This window comes from Pygoscelis adeliae, unplaced genomic scaffold (assembly GCF_000699105.1).
Source record: "Pygoscelis adeliae isolate BGI_AS28 unplaced genomic scaffold, ASM69910v1 Scaffold121, whole genome shotgun sequence".
NCBI lineage: Eukaryota > Metazoa > Chordata > Aves > Sphenisciformes > Spheniscidae > Pygoscelis > Pygoscelis adeliae.
Window position 1 is genome coordinate 8808092 of NW_008824359.1, and position 10616 is coordinate 8818707.

The 10616-nt window shown below is 50.6% G+C and overlaps 1 protein-coding gene across 4 annotated transcripts in view; it reads right to left on the reverse strand.

The window, feature by feature from the left end:
- EXTL3 (exostosin-like glycosyltransferase 3) overlaps window positions 1-10616 on the reverse strand; it is a 114472-nt gene that overhangs the window by 1566 nt on the left and 102290 nt on the right. For 3 of the 4 annotated variants that reach the window (XM_009319717.1, XM_009319716.1, XM_009319718.1), the window contains 3 exons: window positions 5939-6066; window positions 2293-2437; window positions 1209-1337 (listed from right to left, as the gene is read on the reverse strand). In XM_009319717.1, coding sequence (XP_009317992.1) covers window positions 1209-1337; window positions 2293-2437; window positions 5939-6066 — 402 coding nt within the window. Of the gene's footprint in view, window positions 1-458; window positions 501-1208; window positions 1338-2292; window positions 2438-5938; window positions 6067-10616 lie in introns of all 4 variants that reach the window. The other variant, XM_009319719.1, reaches the window with a different exon arrangement.

Genomic DNA, 10616 nt, shown 5'->3' on the forward strand with positions numbered 1-10616 from the left:
CCCCAACCCCCCCGCCCTTTCTCCATAGCAGAGGTGTTCCATCCCCCTGACCATTTTCGTGTCCCTCTTCTGCACCCGCCCCAACAGGTCCATGTCTTTCCCGTGCTGAGGACCCCAGAGGTGGACGCAGTGCTGCGGGTGGGGTCTCACCAGAGCGGAGTAGAGGGGCAGAATCCCCTCCCTCGCCCTGCTGGCCACAGATGCTACAGAAGAATTAGCAATTTGGGGCGCCTCTTGTTTTAGGCACCCAGAATAAGATCTTTGGAGGGGGCTTCAGTTTTCAGGAGGTGCTGAGGGGCCACCCGTTGATTAAAGGGCCTCCTTGTCTGTCTTGAATCAGACGTCCCATTGCAGTGCCCTTTGGTTTTTGTCTGATTCTCCTCTCAGCTCCACCAAACTCTACAACCTCCACTTCACAGTAGCTCCAGATGGGAAGGACACCGCACAGAAAAACTCACCCGTCATACTTATGGCCAAGACCCATCTCCAAGGCAGCTGGCCTGCTACGGTGAGACATATGCAGGGCTGTAAAGAGCAGTTTGCCAGCAGCGATAAAGAGCAGAATGATCTGCATCCGAAATTCATGCTCAAAATTTTGACATTCATTTGTTATTACAGGGCAGGGCAATTTCAGCTGGGCTGCGGTGTTTGGACCAACAGCCCCTCCGCACGCAGATGAGCCTAAATGTCTCTGGAAAGCTACACAAAAATCCACAAGGAAATCATTCCTACTTGCCCTGTATGTTATGGAAAGAAGGAAATTTGTCTTTTCGGGATCAGCTGCTCAGAAGGGCCTCTGCTGAGCCAGGAAACCCTTTGGTCTGAGCTGCAGCGTAAGTCAAACCCCAATTCATCCGCTCGCCGTGGCGGGGATTTGGCTGCTTCTAAGGGCTCTACTGAGTTTTCACACCTTTTGGAACACACACTACGTCTCCTCGAGGCCGGAGAGGGGACACGCTGACAGCTTCGAGCACATCGCGCTTGCAGCGCAGCACAGCACTTCAGAGATGCGATGCAGCCAGATTTTGGTAAGGGCAGCACGTGCACAGCACAGCTTCTGCACCAGGCTGCTCTGAAAGAAAGGGAGCTAGATTTCCCTCGGAGCGGAGCAGCCTCCTAACATGCCGCTTGCCTTTCAAAGACATCGACCAAACCACTGTTTCTCCAGAAACGCAAAGCCCAGTACAAACTCCCGCCCGGCGCTTTACCTTTATGGGAGGTTTTCTCGTCAGGTGAGAGACCAGGAAGTTCATGGCGATGTCCTCGCAGTTGATGTATTCATCCACCATGTCGCGGATGGCTTGCGGCATCACGTAGGAGTACAGGTAGGCGTAGTACTGAAAAGGATAAAAAGGCACGTTGCTCAAGGTGGTCCCAAGCAGCAAGCGCCCACCCATCGCTGGCGCCACCTGCACCAGACCTGCAGCAGTCGTCGCACCACAGGTGAGTATCAGGACCGCTTGCTGGGACATGACTCAGAGCTCAAGAATGCCAGTGGAGACACTCCATGTAATGGAGTTAATCCTGCACCCAGGAGATCTGCTGTAGCCAGAGCAGCAGCAAATCTACCCCATAGCCACAACCTTCGCCAAGTCCCGAGGCTCCTGTGACCTCAGAAATCAAGAAACGATGGTTTCAGCCCCCTCAGATCTTGCTGTCTTTGCTGCTGCCGTCAGCACGGCAGCAGTGGATCACCTTCCCACCACGATACGACAGCTCAGGACAATCCCCTCGGGAAAACATCCCATCCTTTTCTCAAGGTCTGTTTGCCCACCGTTGCCTCTCCCACACAGAGAGGCACACATCACAGAGCCACTTTCTGCACTGCTCCCTTCCAACGTAAACCAGCCACCTCCCACATCTACCAGCCAGCCCGTGCCACCACGCAGCTGCAGAAACCCACGACTTCCTGAGAATTACCCCTTGCAACACTTGGGAGTCTGTAAGATTAAAGATGCTACGGTAAAGACGCAGGGCAGGCAATCCTGTGGCCGGCCTCGCCCTCACCATCACCGAGAGCATCGCTGAAATGCGCTCGGCCCCGCGCTCCATCCGCCTGCTTCAGCGCCGTGGTGCTTTTCCCGTGGCACAAACATATGCTGCTCCTCGAGGAGACCGTTTGCTGGGACACAGACCAGTTGCTGGCCGTGTTTCAGTTTGGAGGAAGCGAGGGAAAAGGAGTGGTGAGCTCCAAAATTTGTTCTTTAAAAAAAACCACCCCACAAACATACAGACTCCGGTTACTCTGAGAAGGAAGGGAAAGCTCAGGGCTTTGTGGCCACAATATCTCACCTTATGGAAGAAGGCAGCACCAGTGAGCACCATAGAGAGCTCGCAAGAGTAGTTGGAGTTGTAGAGCCAGGACTGATGGGGGATGTCCCATGCATGGTAGCGCCCCGGGAAGCCAACGATGCGATCCCTTGCCTCTCTCCAGACACTGCAAACACAAAGCCCTTCAGTGAGACACAAACTCGGGGAGCCTGTCCGGAGATGAGCACGGCTCTGGCTGAGAACCACTACACACAGGACTATGCCCTCGACACCAAGGGACCGGCTCCCAGGTGGGGTTGCAAGTGATGGGGATGCCTATACGTAAAAAAGTTTGGCAACTGCTCATCCAAAGAACGGCCAACATACGTTGTAGTTGGGGCAAAAAGGATAAACATTGGTAAAACGGGCAACTACCTTGCTTTAAAGTCCATTTAATTTTTTTTAATAAAAATATGGAAAATTCCAACGTGCTAAAGACAGCTTTTTACACAGGCTGTTGAGTACAAGCTCGCCCACCTCCACAGCATCGAAGCTCCGCTGTTGGTGGGAGGGACCGACTGGCTGAGTGACACGTGAACAAGGTCTCCCCCAAGGTAACTCTGATTTCTTTCTTATTGTAGTGCAGGAAAGGGCTGAACACAGAAATCTTGGCTTTAACGGACACACAGAATTTGTTGACCTTCTCTTGTTGAAGGTTAAAAGCTGTTAGATGTGAACTGAAGCATCCCTCAGCCAACTTTCCCCAAGCATGGGCTGTGAGCACAGACCAACGTTGCCTGGTACAAAGCTGAGCATTTCACCTTGGTCCTCTCCTAGAGGCACGTTCAAGTTGCTTATCCACAGGGAAAGTGCACCTAACTCATGAATTAGGGATTTTCTAACTCGTAAGGGCTGTTCTGTAGGTTTAAAAGAAAACTAACAAAAAAGCCCAGTGGCCAAAATTAGTTTCTGAATTACACAGAGAATGGAAAACTTCAGACCTCGGACGGAAAGGCAGAGAAAGAGGCGGTGAAAGCCAGCAAGACGGGAAACTCTTCCATTTGCCACCAGCTTCCCGCAGCCCATGCAGGGTCGTCGCTGCACGACACATACGCCAGCGCTGCTTCACTCTTACTTCCCTCCTCAAAAAGTCCAGAACAGCCAGGGCTTGGCCTGGGAGGAAGCCAGTGTCTCCTGGCCTCTTCCCCCAAATCCCGGGGACTTTCCGTCTCCCAGAAGCTCAGTTTCCTCCTCCATAAAGTCGAAATAATATCAAGCTCCCTTTAGGAAAGCTGCTGAGATACTGAAGACCCTGGTGTCTCCAGTCAGAAGGTCTGGAGTGCTAAACTGCCAGCTTCCCATCCCAAACCGTCACCCGGTGGCTTCCCGGGCTCTGTCCGTATGGGAAAAACCACGGGGGCCGTAAGCGCATCCTTCACCCTAACACACGCTCGCAGTTGAGCCACAGGGAACTGAATCCTGAGGTTCGCATGTGAGAGCGTGGGCTTGCTTAATATTCTGCTCTCATCTGAAGCTCACTCTCCTCGAGAGAAATCCCACAGGATAGCTGCAACACTGGCAGGAATAATTAAGAAAAACATCAGTGCCTAATGCCTAACCTGGGAAATAAATCCAGCTTCCACTGGCAGGGGTGCCGGCTTCCGTTGGATTGTCCGATCCCATCTCCCTAACGGTTAGTGTCCAAGCTGCATCTCCAAACCCAGCGACTCCAGACTACAAGTAACAAGTCCCAAGCAGGAGCCTGTTGGACACGGAAGGGTTTTCCCTTCTTCACAGGCACAAAATACGGCAGAAAGTGGCCCTTTTGGTTTTTTTCCTCGTGTGGATGCGGGTTCTTCCCACAACCCCCGTTCCCGCGGAGAGCTACAGAAGCGATGGCTGCAGGGCAATCGCAGGCTGCTGAAGAGACTGAGCTTCCGAGAGCCCTGAGCTTTCATTACACTTACTGACAGAGTCAGGAGCAAAGATGCGTTTATTGTTATATCCTCTACTCAAATTAATGAAACTCCAATATAATCTGGTAATGAAAACCGAGTAATTAACACCGCCAGCAGCTTCCCTGGCACCATCCTCCCAGCAAGCACTTGTTTGCTGCGGTTTCTGTCAATCCAGTGTGATTGTTTTGAAAAGCCAGTCGAAACTACTCATTCCCTTTCACCGCTCCCACATCTCACTTTCCTACGAACATGACACTTTTTCCTTCCCAGCTCAGCCAGAAAAATAAGGATTTCTCCAGAGAATCATTTGGGGTGTGCTCCTCAGAAAGGTTTGCTCAGGGTGCCCACCTCCAGCTCGCTCCTGAGTGCCAAACAGAGCAAGAAGAGGCTCTTGGCCCCAGGAATTACAGCCCGAAGCAAAGTTTCAACAAAACACAGTTGTTATGGGCAAAGGTTTACTCAATCACCGAGACACCGTCCCTTCCCTGGCTGAACGTGTTAACACAGGGAGGCTTTGTGGGAACAAAGTGTTTGTAAGAAGGGATATGAGTGAGAATAATACACGGCACTTATCATTTTCATTTGATGCTCTCCAGGGCTAATCGGTAAAGCCTCAGCCAGGCACTGTGGATGAGCAAAGGAAAACGGAGACCAAAGAGGGGAAGAAAACAGCCAAGTGCAGATAAAGAGCCTGAAACGGGGCATGGAAGGGAAGCCAGGAGTCCTGACGCCTACTCCCCTGCTTTAATCACTTTAACACCTCGTTTCTCATCTCTCGGAGAGAGCTTGTTGGGTTTCCAGGCATTTCGTGCCTTTTAATCTTCCTCCCAAACATGAGCCAACATGTTTCGGTGAGAGCAGAGAGCTGGTCCCCATCTCCCGCCCCCCAGCCAGCTGCTGGGTGATCTCGGATTAGCAATCGCAGCCCCCGCTCCTGGCCCGGCGAGCTGACGAGCCGCAGCCAAACGAGCTCCAGCGCTCTCTCCTTGTGCCATCCTCACTCCCCGGTGCCTCTCTGGCAGTCGGCGAGGTTTAGCTGTACGAGCTGCAGGAGCAGCCTGCAGAAACCTCCCACGGCAGGAGCCCACGTAACTGCTTTCTCCCTTGGCCCCATAATCAGGAAGCTTTTGGCCAGGGCAAAATCAAGGGAAAATGTAGATGCTGGAGCAGAAAGGGGGTGGGAATGAGAGCAACCAGCACCAGCCTTTTCTGTGTAACAACTGTCTTTTCCATGCTCTGCAGAAAAAAAATGCCAAAATAGCTGTCACATCCCAATGTCACACCGAGCAAAGAGGACGGCAGCCCACCGCGAGCACACAAGCATCACGTCCTGCAGCGGCTGCGAATGTCCTGGCCTTGCCAACGGCACATGAAGGATGGAACGCAACGGTCTCTTGGATGTGTTTTCCAGTTTCCTTCCATCCTAGGAAGCCACGCACCCCCTAAACCATTAAGGGAACATTATCAGAACAGCAAAAGCTGAAGAGTTGAGGTTAAGAAGCGCGAGAATTAGGGTTGCCTGGACAACCTGCCATCAGCCTGCCTGCCTGCACTCATTAAACAGTTCATTAGCTCCTCCAAGAAACTGAGTTGGAAAGCCATGGGAAGGGATGCGCTAGTCCTAATTCTAGCCCCAGCTTTAGCCACGAGGCCACGCTGCACTTGAGCAGACCCTGGATGCGGAAAACATCAGTTTGGGTCTAAAGGCTACGTGTGCAGAGGCGACTCACCGGAACCCAAACATGATCTCGTCGTGGCGCAGGTGAGCATCGTCATCGATGGACAGGATGGCCTCCGTCTCGATCTCATCCCATGGCAGGAACCGGTTGTTCAGGCTGTTTTTCTCTGTGCGGACAACCTAAGAGACGAACACATGATGGTTATAGTGGCTGTACAAGCCCACAGAAGAGATTTAGGGACTGGGGCTGCACACACCAGCTGCGGCAGTCCAGCATTTTGGCACTGCTTCGTAGCCCCTGCGATGGGGAAACGCTTTCTAAGCAAAAAGCATCAGCTCAGTCCGGCGCCAGCTCCAGCTTCCAACCCTTTTACCTGCTGCCTCCTGCCCGTCTCACAGGACTGCCAAAAGCCAAACCCAAGCCCCGTGATGCCAGGTACTAGCTGTAACGGCTGTGCTTGCGGTCGCTGCCCCCTCGCGCGCAGAAGGGTGGCTCTGGAATAACGAAGCATCATCCAGAGGTGGAAACATGGCCGGTCTCTCCTACAGCCACTGAAGAAGCGGCCCTTGCAGCATTTCTCCAGCGCTGGTCAGAACTGAATTGTTTCCGCAACTACCCACAATTTCTGCCTTGGACATAATTTGTTTGCAATGCCTCCCTCTCTCCAAACTCTTCCAACGCCCCCACGGTGCAATTTCCCTTATCCCCAGCCATACACGTGTAAAATCAGGCTGAACTTCTCCCTCTTCTTGACTGCCCTGTCCACGCTGGACCCTTTCTCTCCCTTGCTCTTAGACTTTTGGCCTGCCCTGGCTGATCTACAGTCACTCAGTTCATCCCAGCCTTCCCATCCCGTTCAATCCCTCCAGTCATTTCTCTGGCTCTCCTCTGAACAATCTCTCTTGACTCAAAAATAAAGTCCAGCCTGGTGAAAAGAATAAGGCGTCATGGCAATAAAACTCCATTAAATAAGATTACATTTGATCACATAAAAAAAGCTCACACTGAAACCATTAACAGTGGAAAATATTTTTATCGGGGATCTGCGTGACAGCTGGTACAATTAAATTCCCATGTAAAGCCAGTGTTAGTGCTTTCATCTGTCAATAGCTGCTGGGGGAGGGAGGAATGGAACATTCGACAAGAACGCATTAAAATATTTCACTGAAGATCCATCAACAGCACGAACAATTTATTGCAGGGAGTTGAACAAATTATGCAGCTCTAAACCGCGGTGGAGCAGGGCCAGAGCCGAGCCAGCAGCACGCCCACCCCAGGAGGGCTGCGATGCAATTAGTGCCCACAGGAGAAGGCAAAAGCAGAGACAGACAATGCTGGCACAGGAATTTCTTCCCCCTCTCCCTCCCAAGGTGGAGAAGCATGATAAAAATCAGCACGGCGTTTGTATTTACTTTCAGAGTTAGCGTGAGCCAGCAGATGCTCCCAGGGATATCTTCTCTATCTGGGAACTGCTGGAAAAGAGAGGTTGCAGGAATCACGGTGGGAATGGACGATGAGGAGGGAAGCGGGAGAGGAGGCAACTCCACACACTGACTTGGGGGAGGCAGCTGGTAAGACAGGAATCAAAAAACCAGGAGGTTTGGAACGGTACAGCCCTAAGGCGCTGGCCCAGGAGGCCAAGGAAGACCTGGACACAAGGAGGCCAGTGCAGGTTTCGAGAAAACTACCTTCACAGAAGCATCACCAAACCCAACATGCTGTGGGCATCCTCTGGATGCGTCAACCAGGAAAGGAGAGGTGCTAAGAGTGGTCCCCAAATTGTCAACAAGGAGAATTTAAAATTTCTCCTACATCGCCACGGCTGTATCTGTAAATGGCTTTAGCAAACCCAAGTGCTCTTGCAGCTGCACCAAGAGGACCAGGTCTGCTGGCTCAGAATGAGGGGATGCAGCTCTAGGTGGGGCAGCTGGGCCCTGCTCAGAGTTGCTTTTTGGACTGGAAGAGCACTTTGGCAAACCGATACGATGACAAGACCAAAAACATCACACAGGGCAGCAAACCAGACCTTGGTGGGGACCACTGAACGCCTCCAGTGGGACACAGGCATTTCACCTTTTTAATTAAGAGCCATTAGCCCCCATTTCCAGCCCTTTTCTAATTAATCACCCAGTGCATCATGGCATTTACAGGATCCATTTTTATTACATGAGTGGTTAAATGCCTCAGGAAATTTTCTGCCTCCCACATGTGGCTGGCTCCTTTCCCGGTCAGCACACAGGCAGCCCACTCCGCACACCAGCTCTCAACTGCTTCATGAAGACTTCAGGATCAGCAGCAATTGCAAAAAAACACCTGAGAGGAGCTTTCGTGGTTTCTGACACAGGCAAGGGCCCCTCCAGTAAATTCCAGCCTGGACCAGTTGGGAACCGGTCATCACTCTCTCCAGCTCCATGACTATTTAAGATGGGTTTCTGAAAGCAGCACCGTTTCTCCTGATGAAGTCTCGTGACCACCAACTTTTTGCTCCCGTTACTGATCCTGCCTTCTAGGAAGTTTGCAAAGTTATTAAATGCAGCACCGATACATTATTTAGCCTTCTGCTAAAGAGCGCGTGCCACACTGCGTCTCTGCTGTTACGATGGTATTTCCTCAGAAAGCCTGATCTCAGTGAAGTCTGCAGGTGTCTTACCCATAGGATGAGCAGAAGTTGGACTGAGTCCATAGCAAATTGGTATCCTGCTTCCCAGGCAAGGTCCTGCCTTGCCAGCTGAAGATGTATGGACAGATAAAGGACAAAAGAGTGAGAACCACCAGGATGAGCAGCAGAAACCCCTCTCTGCCTCACTGATGTGCTGGGAAGTAGATCCTGCTTTGAATTTATCAGACTCCTATTCACCGTGGGTCTTCCATCGCGGCTTCTCAGGAAAGATTCAGGTACTGCGTCTATAAACATCAACTCATTTCTGCTCCCCAAAGCTGAAAACGGCAGCACGGAGATTTTTCCCACAGCACTGTCCTGCATTTCGTGGTCAAGCCACTTCTAAAGCTCTTCCACTGCCAGAGCGAGCCCCTGCGGCAACTATGTTTGGGTGTCACCCACTTCCAAAGGGACTGTGCAAGAGATTAAAGAGAATCCAGGGCCAGATCTGAGCTTTGGCTGCTATTCAAAATCAAGAGAGAGGTAAAGTTTTGATGTTTAGCTCAGAGGTCCAATGACCCAACAAAGTCGGGGCTGTTTTTCACCTGAGCTTTGGAGTCAGGTCCACCTTCTTGCCTTGTAAAGATCTGGACAGGAGGCAAACCATGGCACAAGTTTTGCAACGGGCACGTTTCAGGTTACTCCATCAAGTCTGAAGTTTTGCAGGTCTGGAAGTGTTAGTGTTCAGATTTTGCACTTCACAGAAAATAGGTGTACTCCTGCCTTTCATCTGGGAGTATTTAAGATTTAAGCAGCCTGTAAATCGATAGATCCCAAGGAAAAACCCAGCAAATTTATTGACTTGTCTTCCCATAACTTGCTGAACAATAACACGATGCAACAACTGTCAATTGAGAAAGTAAAGTGGATCCTACCTCAAACGCCTGAAACTGGGGACCCCAGAGGATAGAGAGATCAGTGCACCGGCATTAAACTCTTCCCTAAAGAGAAGGATGCTACAAAGGAGACGGATGCCTCCAAGCCTTGATAAGCACATTCAATTCACCACATTAGCTCCAGAAAAAGTTAGAAGCAACTTAAAGCTATTGCCTTTGATGCCTTGTTTTCAAAGAAACAATCCCGATTTACAGCACTTTTAGGATGCAGCTAATTGTCATCAGACAACTATTCATTCAGTGGCTTTTGTAAATCCCTGCACCTTCCCCTGGGCGACTACACCAAGGAAGCGCTCGGGGACCTGCAGGCAGCGATTTGAGATGGGAACGATGGGGCCGAGACTGAAAACCTTCCTCCCATCTCTCTATCTCCCCGAGACAGTTCAAGCACGGTGCCTCCCCAGGCAAGACCAGGTTTTGATCTCAACCGCATACGCTGCATCCCAAGCTGCGGAAACGAGGACATCGTGTTATTAGACAGAAAATATAACTCTTGAGAAAGATAAAAGTGAATTTTCAGGAAACTTTTCTGGTTTAATGCAAGCAACTAATCTTGTAAAAACAGGTTAGAGGGAATGGGAAGAGTATTTGATTCAGGAACTTGAAACATTTCTCTCTCTTCTACAGTTTTTACATTTCAATGGGCCTCTAAAAACACCAGATTCCTCAGGCATGAAATGGACATTATTGGCACAAATGTACTCAGAAACTTATTAGGCCGGCTGAAAAAAGAAGGGTTATTATACCAGCAAAGTATAAAAAAAGTCCAATCCTCTCCCTCACATAGCATTAAGTGAGATTTAGAAATTTTTCAAGGCTTCATCACACACTTAAAATACAGCTGAATGACACCTTATTGTGGCATGTCCTCGGCTGCAGGTATCTCAAAGCACTCTTCTAGCAATAACCAATTCATCTCCCTCCACCACGTGTGGGGCTGGGTGGAGAAAGCCAGCAGACACTATGGTGGACACATAGAATTCTATGTATTCCACACATAGAATCATAAAGGTTGGAAGAGACCTCTAAGATCATCGAGTCCAACCGTCAACCCAACACCCCCATGCCCACTAAACCATGTCCCTAAGCACCTCATCTACCCGTCTTTTAAATACCTCCAGGGATGGGGACTCAACCACTTCCCTGGGCAGCCTGGTCCAATCTTTAACCACTC